We start from the raw sequence: 14,902 nt of genomic DNA, 5'->3' as shown, positions 1-14,902 counted from the left end.
GGTAGCCCCCATGTTAACCTATGAGAGAGATAGGCCTTACAACAGTGAAAAACAAATTTGGCAGTATTTCACTGTCAGGACATATAAAACACATTAGTATATGTCCTACCTTAAACATACACTGCACCTTGCCCCTGGGGCCACCTAGGGCCTACCTTAGGGGTGTATTACATGTACGAAAAGGGAAGGTTTAGACCTGGCAAGTGGGTACACTTGCCAAGTCGAATTGGCAGTTTAAAACTGCACACACAGACACTGTAGTGGCAGGTCTGAGATATGATTACAGGGTTACTCATGTGGGTGGCACAACCAGTGCTGCAGACCCACTAGTAGCATTTGATTTACATGCCCTGGGCACCTCTAGTGCACTGTACTAGTAACTTACCAGTAAATCAAATATGCCAATCATGGAAATCCAATTACACATACATTTTACATAGGAGCACTTGCACTTTAGCACCAGATAGCAGTGCTAAAGAGCCCAGAGTAATAAAAACAGCAAAATCAGAGTCCAGCACACATCAACAACCTGGGAACAGAGGCAAACAGTTAGGAGAGACCACGCCAAGGATGCCAAGTCTAACAGTTGGTAAACACAAATTAGCTCCTGTTCAAACCAAAGCGCTCTCCATTTTTTTAAATTAAATTAAGTTACATATTAGTTTTAAATGGACTGATAACAGCTGGCATAAGATTTTGGTGTGTAGAAAGTTTACCATGGGTCCTTTTGAGATGTAGAAATTCCACTAACAAGAACTCAAGTCTTCATTATGCCTCTCACCTGAGGCCTACTGACAGTGTATTCATTTTGGATCTTGAAGATTTGTCTGAATCAGTGCTAGTGTACTTCTTTGCCTAAACCTGTTTACCCGAGTTGTACTAAGCTGTACCTCAACTTATCCTTGGGAATTAGTGGGGTACTCTAATGTGTTGGCTTGTTTTCTTTTTTGGAGAGCCACCATACTTGAAGGTGTGTGTGAAGTGGCAGCTTTGAGATCCAAATAGAACACATAAGCTTGGGATTGCACGCTGACACTTCAATAAACGTGAGAGCTGGGTGTTTTAAGCTCCAGACCTGCTTTGGGAGGAACGGTAAGAGATTTGTGTGCTGGCATGGTTCATTGTTGAAAATCCTGGTAAGTTAGTACTTCCCCTGGAAACAGAAGAACAACTGAAATCTTGTGGCATGATTCTTTTTGATAGATTGTTCATGGATTCAACTGGCAATGTACAGTTGAACATCTGCAATATCACAACAGAGAATTGGCGTTCATCCACAATGCTTGTGCTGACTTTTCACCAACCCCATCAACCTTTAGATACACACTATATATATGCCACAGCTCACTCGTGAAAATCGCAATGCTCTAAGCCCCTTTTCTGAACAATATCTGTCATTTCACTTAAAACTGCTAATGAAATGTCTAGGGATGTTCTCTCTTATTAATGCTTTTGGCATTTGCTTTTTATTTTGATCCCATGTGTAGCAAAATGGACTCAAGAAATATGTACGATACAATATCACGTTATCGTTTTGTACACATTTGTTGGCGGTTAATAGCTGATAAATTGTTACTGTTATGTACTTGCTTCTGGCCTTTCACCGTTATCCTTTTAACGGTGCTGCTCTCTGAGACCTTGTAATCCGTTAGAACCTAATAAGAGTGAATCCTGAACTTCGTCAACACTAGTAAATGGTGAGCTATTAATGCACAAACATTTTCTTTAGTTAGACTGAAGATTGCCCCTTTAGTTAGGTTTCTGTGGCAGAACATTTACATTTATTTTCCAGTCTCAAACATACTTACAATTAACCCCTTAGCTGCTGGGCCTTTCCCCCCAGTGCTGAGCCCTTTTTTTTGGCTATTTGGGGTAGTTCGCAACTAGGCCTTCATAACTTTTTGTTCACATAAGCTATCCATGCCAAATTTGTGTCCTTTTTTCCCAACATCCTAGGGATTCTAAAGGTGCCCAGAGTTTGTGGGTTCTCCTGGAGGAGACCAAGAAATTAGCCAAAATACAGCGAAACTTTTGTTTTCTTCTAAAAAATAGGAAAAAACCGCTGCTGAAGAAGGCTTGTGGTTTTTCCCCTGAAAATGGCATCAACAAAGGGGTTGTGGTGCTAAAATCACCATCTTCCCAGCTTTCAGGAAGAGGCAGACTTGTATCAGAAAACCAAATTTTTCAACACAATTTTGTCATTTTACTGGGACATACCCAATTTTTACTATTGTTTGTGCTTTCAGCCTCCTTCAAGTTAGTGGGTGTGAAACCAATGCTGGATCCCAGAAAGCTAAACATTTATGAAAAGTAGACCAAATTCTAAATTCAGCAGGGGGTCACTTGTGTAGATCCTACAGAAAATAACAGCTTAAATAAAAAATATATTGAAAATGAGCTGAACAAAAACTGCCATTTGTCTCCATGTTTTACCCTGTAACTTTTTTCTGCGATGTCAGAAACAATATACTGTTACATCTGATGGACTCTTCTGGTTGCGGGGATATATAGGGCTTGTAGGGTCATCAAGATCCCTAGGTACCCAGGGCCAATAAATGAGCTGTACCTTGCAATGGGTTTTCATTGTATACCAGGTATACAGCAATTCATTTGCTGAAATATAAAGAGTGAAAAATAGGTATCAAGAAAACCTTTGTATTTCCAAAATGAGCACAAGATAAGGTGTTGAGAAGCAGTGGCTATTTGCACATCTCTGAATTCTGGGGTGCCCATACTAGCATGTAAATTACAGGGCATTTCTCAAATAACGTCTTTTTTACACACCGTCTTACATTTGGAAGGAAAAAATGTAGAGAAAGACAAGGGGCAATAACACCTTTTCTGCTATTCTGTGTTTCCCCAAGTCTCTCAATAAAAATGGTACCTCACTTGCATGGGTAGGCCTAATGCCCGCAGCAGGAAAATGCAACATGGACACATCACATTTTTACATTTACATTTGGCCTCTAGCTCAGCCGGCACCTAAGGAAATCTACCAAACCTGTGCATTTTTGAAAACTTGACACCAAGGGGAATCCAAGATGGGTTGACTTGTGGGGCTCTCACCAGGTTCTGTTACCCAGAACCCTTTGCAAACCTCAATATTTGTAAAACAAAAAAAAAATTCCTCACATTTCAGTGACAGAAAGCTCTGGAATCTGAGAGGAGCCACAAATATCCTTCCACCTAACATTACTCCAAGTCTTCTGATAAAAATGGTGCCTCACTTGTGTGGGTAGGCCTAGTGCCCGCGACAGGAAATGCCCCAAAACACAACATGGACACATCACATTTTCCCAAATTGCCTAGCTGTGGATTTTGGCCTCTAGCTCAGCCGGCACCTAGGGAAACCTACCAAACCTGTACATTTTTTAAAACTAGACACCTAGGGGAATCCAAGATGGGGTGATAGAAAGTTCTGGAATCTGAGAGGAGCCACAAATTTCCTTGCACCCAGCATTCCCCCAAGTCTCTCGATAAAAATGGTACCTCACTTGTGTAGGTAGGCCTAGTGCCCACGACAGGAATAGATCACAAAACGGTCAATGCTGGTCCTTACATGAGGTCAACTGTTGACCATGGGGTGATGCATTCCTGACGCAGGCACTAGGTACAGGCACTCAAGTGGGGTAGTGTTTTTATCAGGACAGTTGGAGAAACACTGGGTGGTGGGAATTTTGTGGATCCCAGCATATTCCTGTAGTTTGTGTGACAGAAATGCAAGAAGAAATAGAGTTTTTATTCAGCATTTCAGCTTTGCAGGGTATTCTGGGTAAGAAAACTTTGGGGAATCCACACAAGTCACACCACATCTGTGGACTCCCCCGGATGTCTAGTTTCCAGAAATGTCTGGGTTTGGTATGTTTCCCTATATGGCCGCCAAGCCCAGGACCAAAAACGCAGGTGCTTGCCTTATCACTTTTAATATGTGGGTCCGGTTTTCCTGGGGGCCGATCGCAGCCCCCAGGGAAACCACACACGTATTGACAAAAGTGATATATATATATATCGACATAGATAGACATATCTATATATATTGAGATATATATATATTTTTAGTAGATGTATGGCTTCCTTGGAGGCCATAGTGGCCGCCAGGGAAACCATACAACTACTAAAAAACATGTATTGCCTCCACAGGGGGTCGCCCTGCTCACGAGTGACCCCCGTCAATTTTTTTAAATTTTTTTTAATTTTTTTTTAAATTTAGCCCCTGGGGCCAGGAAACCATTTCAGGAAGGCCTCATTTGAAAGGGGAGAGTCTCTGCTTTCAAACAAGGCCTTCCTGAATGTCAGAAAGGCCATTTGGGGCAGTTTTCTCCGCAAGGCTGCTTCTTCCTCCGATGGAGAAACCAAAACAGTGACGTCAGTGCGCCTCGCGGTGGGCTGACATCACAAAGAGGCAGGTGGGGGGGCAGGGGAGACACGGAAGATCTTCCGTGTCTCCCGGGCTATTTTTTAAATAAAACATTTTTTAACCCCCTAGACCTAACTGGCCATGAGCCGCACCAGGGAGGTAGTGTGAACGTTGGCCAGTGGCCGACGCCCGCCCTAAAGCAGTTAAGCAATAAAGAGAAAGATGTTTAAAAGTCCAAATTACATATTTGCACAACACAAAATGTTAATATTTACAAATACCTTCCATGTTTTTTACTCTTGTCAAATGGTGTAAATACTAATATATGGTTTTAAGCATATATAATTATCAGAAATTGGGATATTTCATATGGGTACCCCTACCATCTTAAGCTGGTTAGGTCACAACACAGTTCTAATAAAATATCTGCTGGTCCCCTGGAGGTAATGGCACAGGCATCAGACATTTACTCAGGGAAGTGTGTGTTAAGTTTAGTATGATCAAATAATTTTAAAGCTAATAGCCCAGCACAAAAAATCCAAACCAATTTTAAAATCAAGAAATCAAGACACATTTAAAAAGCAGAAGCGCCAAAATGATTAAAATTTGATAAGCTGTACCGAATACATGATTTTTAAAAAACATTATAAGGCAAAATGGTCAAAAATACTGATTGCAACAATGAAGACCTAAAGGTAATTTTCAATCTATGTATAGTATACAGTTATGGTCAACAGAGGCTGCTTTTGCACCAGAAATGAAAACAAGTTACTAGCTAACAATTTCGTGGTCCAGAGATGGGAAGTTCTGGAGCAGAGTCAATAGGCAGAATGCTTCATACTGGTCCACTACAATGCTCTGCCTTTCTGATGTTCATCTTTCATCAGGCAGAATCATCATTTCTACTGGATGTTTTAAACAACACCTGTGAATGTTATGAGGAGGTGATGGTGATTTGCCAGTCTAATCCTTTGCACTAGTCAGTGACTGGAGAATTCACTGCACAGTACATTTTCTAGGGATAGAGCACACAGTGTAGCACTGAATGCTAGTGTTAAAGTGGACAAAGTCATAATATCAGGAAACACAGAGTCCATAAAAAGGCAGCAAAATATTGAGGATCAGTTCCAAATAACCAATACTGATACATAGATCCTTAGTGTAAATCAGTCAGTTCCAGATGCCTGTTATTCCAAATTGACTCCATTGTCAGGAGCGTACATCCTTCCATGCCAGGAATGTCTCACCTTCCTGTATCGTCCACAGAATGCTTCTTGGTTCTTTGTCCCCTGTGTCTCCATCGACTGACCCCTGAAGGAGTTGAGGAAAACATCACTGTTTAGAAACTGGAGGTTCTACATCAAATGCATGTCCTGCCCTTGCCAGATCAGGATATTTGTTTGTTCTGGTGTAACTGTGTGTGGAAGGTTGAATATCCACTTTGAATTGGTCCTTCAGGAGATCCTCTTCGTTAAGAGTTCTGCTACAGGTAACTTCTGCTGGTGTACTTTTGTACCAACCCCTGTCAGCCTGCACCTTGCCAAACTTTGCAAGGACATTCCCAAAGAGACAATAACATAGTCTCACTCCCACAGAACCCTCCTTGCCTTGTTCCCAACCTGAAGAGATATCCTTCCCAGCTTGTGCAGAAAAGGCTTCTCGCTATGTGATGTGCCAGGGCTGTTACTCTGCTGAATTAGTTCTCTGGAGTCTTTACTTAGTGTAAATTATCATACGTCTGAGTCTGCTGCATTATAATCCAGTCAGTTGATGGCATTCTACGAATACAGGGCCTTATTTGCAAGGCCCTAGTGGCACACTGCGCCACCAGAGCGTAATTTTTTTGATGCTCTGGTGGCACAGTGTGCTGGCCCATATTTACAAGGCCTTTCAAAGCCACCTTGCGTGGCTTTTCATGGCCTTGTGAATATGGCCCCCTTTCATGCATGACTCTGCGACAAAGGAGCATTCCATGGATGTTGCTTTGGGTGTTCCTACATAAAACCGATGAAACCTCACGGAATCTGATGCATTCCCAGATTTACAAGGCTGGGACTGCATCAGATTTCTACGCCACCTCTGGGGTGTCGTTAACGTGGCGCAACGGGGAGAAATAACATTATTTCTCCACATTTTTGTTCTCTTTATATTTGTGCTGCATATTGCAGCCCACATAGAAAAAGGAAAAACTCCATTAATGATTGTTTATGTGCAGAAATTAATCCCTTCCTACACATAAACAATCATCTCTGCAACGCAGTCACCCTTTCACCATGGTACAAGGTTGCCTGTGTTGGTGCTAGGCATGAGTTTGTTTGCTAGCACTGAGAAAAGTACAGGGATGCATGATATTTCTGTAAATGACCCCGCTGCGTCATTTCCTCGTAAACGAGACTCACAGTGTGTAGGAAGCATTTATTGTTTAGCTGGAAATGAGAGACAGCTCAAAGGTCTACCTTGCCACTATTCAATGTCACTATAATTCCATAGGCGCTTTTGTGGACTCCTCTTCCTTGTGGAATATGGCACTGACTATTTGTGATTTTAGGGTTTTAGTTCCAGACATTCAATCTTTCTGTACCCTGCAGATGACAGTGAAACCGGACATCTGTTTTTTGCTTTGAGCATCCCTATCCTGTCCCTCTAGTGGCCTGATATATGGGCTCATTTCCTGTGGGCGTCTTTCCTAGCTGAATTCTGGTACTGCCACTGTCACTTGCTCGGAGTTGTGGATCAGCTGTTGAAGACTGTTTTGTCTTACATGGCCTGATTGAATAGTGCCCCTTATAAATTACCCTACTTTTCCATGACTTGTCAGCAGCTCTGGCGGTTGTATAGTGTACAAATTCTGAACAGGAGTAAGGTGCAATACGAGGTTCCTGGATATTGATATTTATTCATCAAAATGTTGTCCAGCACATTGTAATCCATTCTTGCTGTTCAAACAACCATCAACATCTTATTTGCCTTCATGCAACAATGTTTGAAATACATCTTCTGTGCAATTACAGACATTCTTGAAATATTGCAATAGTTTTGCGAGTGATCTCAAATTCTCTAATGAATGCATACTTCATTCACTCATACGTGTTACTGCCATACACATTTAACTTGTTCCACTTAGGGTAAGAGTCAAGGACTATCCGCAATGTACGTTTGTTTAGTGCTTTCAAGATTGCCTGAGGATATGGCATCTCCTCCCAGTGGCCATTGAGCCACTCTACGCAGAATAATGTAGATGAAATATGACAGGAGTCTCTTTTAGAGGGCCAGAGTTGGGAGAAACCCCTTCACTATGGAAAAATCTTGTAACTGTCGCCCTCCATTCACAATGTGTGTAGATCTTGGTAAGGTACAGTGATGTGCTGAACATAAACATGTTCAAGATTTCCCATACTAGGAAAGCTGCACACACTTATTCAGTTCTAGTTCTTTGATGAAAACTGGACAGGAAGGTTACTCAGTAGAACCCGCTGCCTTTTTGTCCAGGCCCAGGATCATAGAGCATGCAAACTTGAACAGTTACAGTAAAACTGACAATCATATATGACAGGGGGATGGGTTACCTGAAGCAGGGGCTTTATTATGAGGGAAGATGCTTTTGATGTCACCTGCTCTTAACACTTTAAGGGCTAGATTTACAAGGCCCTATCTCCTCTTAGCGCAACAATCATATTATTTTGTTTGTATGCTAATGAGGCATTAAGGTGGCCATTTTCCTTTGCCATATTTACAAAATGGTGCATTGCTTCCATTGGCCACTTTGCGACCCCTTGGACCACATTATGCCTGTGCTCGGCATAATGTAGTCAAGGGGGGCTTTCCGGCGTTCCGGCGGTGGGCGGCCCGCAAAAATGGCACAGTCAAATTTACACCATTTCACTGCACCATTTTTATTGTCATTTTTAACATCTGCTCAGAGCAGGCGTTAAAATGATGCGCCCAGTACTTTCAATGAGCCTCCCTTTACCTTTCAAGATTAGCACCATTATTTATGGAGCTAATCCTCCAAAGTACCACAATAGAGTCATAAATTATGACGCAATTGTCCTAACATGTGTCATAGTGCACCGTATTGAAAATACTGGTAAGGGGGGTGCACAAAAAAAGTGGTGCATCACAGCTGATGCACCACTTTCTTGTAAATCTGTCCCTAAGTTTGCTGTTGTGATTCAGTTTCCTTCAATCTAACTCTGTCTTACTCCTTCCCTGCCCACTCCTATACCTACTTATTGTTCTTGAGCTGATCCTACTCACATTTTCTGCAATTCTCATATTTCTGGATTTTTGTTTTAAGGATATGAAACGCAAATTATTTTATCTGTTAGCAGTGAAAATTGTGAGTCCCCCCTAGTGACAGTAGCTCTTAGAGATACAGGGATAACACAGAAAAGCAGCAGGTATTCTGACCTTATTTGGGTACTGAAGGAACTGTCTCCCACTAGTCCCTCACAGTGAGGAGCCTAGACTGTCACTTTATCTGTGTTGAATGTTATCTACCACCTGGCTGTGAGGACAAGGTGGTAGTTATGAGCTGATCCTATAAGTGAACATGCTCTCTCAGCCTTTTGGCCTTAAGTATTATTTTATTTTTTAACTCCTCTATAGTGGACTTGCTCAGTGTAGAGTGATCTCAGCTTGTGTTTCAGCCATATTAAAGGCCCTCCAGCTGAACATTTATGGAACTTTATTGAGAGCTATTTAGTGTTGACCAAAATGTGGAAATTGGTGATCTCACCACTTGATGTAAGGCTGGTTCTTGTAATGCTGGGCAAACAGTGATTTGTGGGCATTATACATGGTGGATGCTCTTGCTTACCACTTGCAACCCAGTGCTATCAGTAATTGTACTGATCATTTGTTAAAACATTACTCTATTTGGACACTTGACTCAAGGATTAGCAATACTGAGCAGACTATGAGGGGGGAGGTCTTGAAAACTCAGAACCAACATGACAGGCTTAATAAAATTCAATAACCATATTGTTCAGGGAATGCTATAACTTCTAAGAGGAATTATATTTTACACATAGGTAAAATAGGGCAATTACAACAAAGCTGCGCACATAAACCTAGAACGTTTTCACACCTTTTGGAGTTGAGATATAACTCCAAAGGTATAGTGTTTTTCCACTGTGTGATATATGTTCTTATACTAATGAAACCCGTGGCCAATGTTATGCTCTGCCGTGTTTTGTTGGAAACCTTCAGGACTCACTGGGTCTAACTAAAGTGAGTTCACTTCAAGCAGTCAATGGAGCAAAGGTGACAGAAGAAATTTAGATATGATATATCTGCCCACCTGACCCTTTTCACCACTGCATTTGCAGTTCTGGGTGAGAGGGTGAACAGCTCAGTTGGTTGGAGAATCTAAGTTTAAGTTCTCAAAACCCACCACTCAAATTGGAACAGGGTACCACCCACATTTGTGAAGTTTAGGGAATCAAGGGTGGGTTTACTGGAGATCTTCCATCCAGTTAACAGGGTCTAGTGGTACACATTTCTGGGATAAGACCAGTTAAGGAAAGACCTGTCCTTTATGATTTTAAGTAGGGGAGTTAGCTTTTATCTATGTGTCATCTCCAATAGCAGACACCAAAGCCCTCTCCCTCAAAACAAACATATTGCTTTCAGATTTTGCAGTTGGAGGGGTTACTTTCAGGATATGGTGCATCCACCGGACTCAGGCTTGCACAGTCTCAATTAGGAATTGATGTCTAACAGCATATTTAAACAGGACTATTTCTGAAGCTGTAGAGAGATGGTTCAAATGGTTCCAGAATGCGGGCCCTTGCAGCTACTGAGACACAAACTCAGGGTTGTTAAGTAATGAGGCAAACCCTCTGTTTTCCAGTGGAGAGGGCAAAAGGAAGGTACAGGGAACGGGTGCATTTGGGATGGTGCAGACATAGCTCAGAAAAAACATTTTGACAGCTGCTGATTCTGCGCTTGGTGCTTCTAGCTTTTTAGGTTGCTAGGATTTTTCATGTCTCTGTAAAGATTCATTCTATCATAGTTCAGAGCTTCAGTCTGCTGGGATGTAGGTGGGTCTTCGTCCTACTCTACTTTGTGTTGGGCAGTCCACGTTCTTCATTCTCATGGCCAATTCACAACAGCAATATTGCTTCAGATCCTTGTGCTTGTCTCCAACTGTTAGGGAACACAAACAACTGAAAGTTCCTGTGTCTTGAAAGTGTATCCTCTACACTGGTATGCAAAGTCTTCTTTGGATTTCAGATGAAGTACCAAGTCTCCCCTTTAGGAGCTCTAGCACGAAGCCACATCCAGCGAAGCTACAGCCTAAATTAAAATGTCATATTTCCTTGAGTCTTAAGGAAGCTGATCTTGCCTTTTGTCAGTTTCTTACAAGGCTCTTCCAGGCAGGCAGTGAGGGTTCAAGCTGGCCAGAACTAGTAAGGGTGTTATTTTGACTTCAGCTTGCTTCTTCAAAATGTAGTTCCCTGCTTGATATAATGGTCCAAGACAACACAGGAAAGGGTGGATAACAGTGCAGAGTAGATGACCTGTTTTTTCAAGAGAAAGATGGTGATCATCATCAGCCTAATAGAGAGGTGCAGTACAAGAGATGGACTGTATAGCAAAGGTGCAGCAGGATATCACATTCACCGTGGATGAGTTAGCCTGCCTAGACACAGCAAGCAGTCTTGTGCAGACTCTCTTTAGGTGCTTCAAATGGAAAAGGTGTTCTCTTCCAGCATTTGTAAGAAGTACCATTCCATGCTCTGCACTTTACATGTGTCCAATTCATCAGAGTCCAAGCTTGACCACACAACTTTTCCAATGCATTCCAAGATTCTCTCCCTACAAGGTCTTTGCATGGAGTTACCAGTTAAAGCTCTAAAATTCTCAAAGTGAGAATATCTCAAGTATAGCTCTACTTAGAGTAGTGAGTTTTAGGAGAAAGGATTTAGCACTCACTTTTAACCTTTACTTAAGGTTTGTGGCAGGGTTGTCGTTTCTTGGTGTTTCCTTAGCCACACAAATCTGGTTACCCAACACCCTTTATTTACACCTCTTTAGGTTCCTCCCAATTCACAGGTGCACTGGTGCCACTGTCAGATAACAAGTGTTAATTTCTGTTCCCCAAATGCTAGGCAGCAAGGTTCAAGTGAGGACCATGCAATGGAAGGACGGCTTTTAGGAACAGGAAAATATCATATTAATGAAGAAGATGTCAATATAAGTTTTAATACAGCACAAATATTACAGCCTAGCTATGTGCAAATCACATTTATGTTTCCTGAACGTACCATACGAAAAGCATCCCAATGTCTATTTATTTGTAATGTATTTATTGTCCTCGCTTGATGTAGTCAATTAAACTGCTTTGTTTACTAATGTTACACACTTTGAACTATTTCAGGTCCTGTGTCTCTCAGAAGTTCTTTGGCCTTGTATATTATTTTTAATTTTGGCTGCTGTTCGTTATCAAGAACCTCCAAAATTCATACAAAAATGTAAGTGTATAATTTTTCTGTTGTTTCTCCACTGTGGACACTGTCCCAATACATCGTAGTTGCTGAAACAAGTATAAAGATATCTGTATTTTTAACATGTGGAATTTACATGTATTTTGCAATGCAGCATCGTAAGTTCCATTTAAACAATCTGTTTACTGTTAGCATGAGTATTTGCGCTGCTTTGATGTGTGAATGTCTGTGAATGTCTTACATATTGGTCCTACTTACTCACCTGGGTAATCCACAGTGTATCCGTCTTTGACCCAGAAGTAGCCTTCTCCTGACCCAAGACTGCCTATTCCAGGCACATTAAAATTACAGTAAAATGTACCTAGCCTGTCGGACTCCTCTCGGTGTTGGCGACGTTGGCCAGACAACCGCTGTCGAGCTAAGGGATCTATAATAGCTGTCTTCTCTAGTTGACGTATCTCTTGTTCAAGCATCCCTATACTGCGTGTAAGGTCAGATTTCGCCCCCAAGGATGCGGTCATGCAATGGCCTCGTATCACTACCTTCATTGCATCCCATTCTATTCTAGCATCCCCCACAGAGCCATCATTATATTGAAAATATTCTGTTATGGTGGTGCCCAACTGGGTTTTATATGGTATGTCTTGTAGCGCTGCCACCTACAGTCTCCACATTGGAATTTTCGATCTGGGCCACCCCCATGTGAACGTCACCTTGAAAGGGTTATGATCAGACCAAGTCTTACCTAAATATTCGGAACTACGGATATAAGACCACATAGATGAATCACAGAAAATATAATCTAACCTAGTATGTATGTGGTAGCCTGGCGCGTAATGGGAATATTCCCTATCGTCGGGTGTTGTAAGCGCCAGATATCATGTAGATGCATTGTTTGTGACCACTGTTGAAAATGTTTGGTGGCCTGCAGACCAGGGGTGTTCGGTAGGGGAGGGATCGATCGATCTAGGAAGGTATTCTGAATACAGTTAAAGTCACCTCCCCAGAAACTAGGAGTATCGGGGGCTTGTAGCAGGGTGGGAGTCAGTTCATTTAAAAACAGTCCCTGCATGGTATTGGGGCCATATATAGAAGTCAGTAAAATGGGATGCCCATCGAGATAACCCTCTAGGAGAACATATCTCCCATTACGATCAACATGAGTCCGAACTTTAGTAAATAGGACCCCTGGTGCCAACCAAATTAATGTGCCCCTAGCGTATGCCGAATAACCAGTGCCATTTATCTGACCTTTCCATCTACGATGTAACTTAAGCAATTCCCCGTGAGTCAAATTTGTCTCTTGTAGACATGCTATATGTATATGGCGTCTTCTAAGATAGCAGTAGATCTGTATCGTTTAACGGGATTACCCATGCCACGGATGTTCCAGGTTAACATATTGTATTCTGTAGCCATTATAATACAAAACAAAAAATGCTACGATTCCCGCTCCTCCCCCATTCCGACCACCAAGAATTGGGATTCAACCATCTTTGTTTGAGCACCAAGTATATACTAACCACAACAAATATTGGAACAACTCCGCGAACCCAGGCCTGTACCACAAGAGGTATCATGCCACATCCCCACAAAGAAATGACTAATAAATATAGAACTGTATGATATACATATCTCTTCAGTGAAAACTCCACACCTAGTGACCCCTGCGTTCAGGGGGCTAAAGGTGCCGTAAGTGATACAGGTGGGCACACCTTGAACGCCGGAATGACATAGTTCAGCCACGTCCGGAGCCCTGAGGGATCGTGTAGTTCAATAATATTTAGTTCCGTGGCAGGGAAGTATACAGTACACAACCAGTGCAATGATGATCAATCTGTCCTCCGTCAAAGATCATCAGCTAGCCGTGGGGCCATCAGGGGGGCCTCATCTTCCAGTGAGCTCTTGGAGGGCGGTGGGGTTCCGGTGTCCGAGTCAGAAGGAACTTGAAGACCGTCTGCCAAGGCAAAGAAGGAATTATTGGATAATTGCGCTGTCTCCTGTATTATTTTTGCTTGTTCTGTAACCGCCTGGGCTTGAGACGGTCTAGCCTTACTCAATTTTCCACCTATGCTGTTTATTATTTGGGGTCAGCCAGGCTGAGTGCATTCGGCCCTTTGCGTGTAACCAAGTCCACGTATCCTCTGGTGAGTGGAACAATGGTGTGGCCTCCCCATTAATCACTCGCAATTTAGCTGGAAACAGTAGTGCATATTTATAATTCAGTGCACGCAGGCGTTGTTTCACTTTGGTGAAGGAATTTCGTTGTGCTTGCACTTCAGCAGTAAAGTCAGGGTATGCTGAGATTTCAGCATTCTCATAGTGCCAAGGGCAGTGTGAGCGGGAGCGTTGTAATATCAAATCTGTATCGCGGAAATTCTAAAGCCGAGCAATTATGGGGTGTGGGGTCCCTCCTGGACGAGGAGGTCTACAAGGAACTATGTGTGCTCTCTCCACAGAAATTGGTAGGTTTACCATCTAGCACGTTGTTAATCAGCCATTGCTCTACAAAAAGTTCTGTGTTTGGTGATTCAATGTGTTCCGGAAACCCTACTAGTCTAATGTTGTTGTGGCGAGATCTACCTTCAGCATCTTCCGCTCGCTTGTGTAGGGCAGTCACGTCTAGTTGTATTTGTGCCATTTGAGACTGCAGATCTTGCACTGTGGGGTGAAGATCTGCCAACGGGGACTCCGTTTCCTCCACTCCTGCGGTCAAATTACGATGATCTACCCAAAGTAGATTGACTTCTGTAGCGATTGTGTCGATCCGAGTCTCCAATGATGTTTTAGTGTCTAGGATGGCTTGAAGGACTTTATCAAATTGAGTGGAGTGCAATTTAAGTGTAGCATCTAGTTGTGCCAAAGTTTCCAGTGCTCCTCCTTCTTTCAATTGGTGATCAAGGTCAGGCCCAGGAGTTTTTGAAGTTTTAGGTTTGCCCATCATTTCCAAAATTGGAAGAACTCTGACGAAATGAGGGAGAGCACACAATGGGCGTTCCAAAGCCCTAGGACAGCTGTCCGGTCTGCTCGCAGTGCCCAGGTCCCCGGGAGACCCCTGCGGGAAGTGCAGGGCTGGCAATGAGTGGCGAACTGC

At 42.6% G+C, this 14,902-nt stretch overlaps 1 protein-coding gene across 1 annotated transcript in view; it reads left to right on the top strand.

Annotated features, from left to right (window-relative positions):
• Positions 1 to 14,902, top strand: part of LOC138260160 (ATP-binding cassette sub-family A member 13-like) — a 298,329-nt gene that overhangs the window by 124,617 nt on the left and 158,810 nt on the right. Inside the window, exon 2 of the mRNA XM_069208388.1 lies at positions 11,742 to 11,835. Within this exon, the coding sequence (XP_069064489.1) occupies positions 11,742 to 11,835 (94 nt within the window). The remainder of the gene's footprint in view (positions 1 to 11,741; positions 11,836 to 14,902) is intronic.

Source organism: Pleurodeles waltl, chromosome 2_1 (genome assembly GCF_031143425.1).
Source record: "Pleurodeles waltl isolate 20211129_DDA chromosome 2_1, aPleWal1.hap1.20221129, whole genome shotgun sequence".
Classification (NCBI taxonomy): Eukaryota; Metazoa; Chordata; class Amphibia; order Caudata; family Salamandridae; genus Pleurodeles; species Pleurodeles waltl.
The sequence above is the reverse complement of the archived record's forward strand: the minus strand, read 5'-3'. Positions and strand labels throughout refer to the sequence as shown.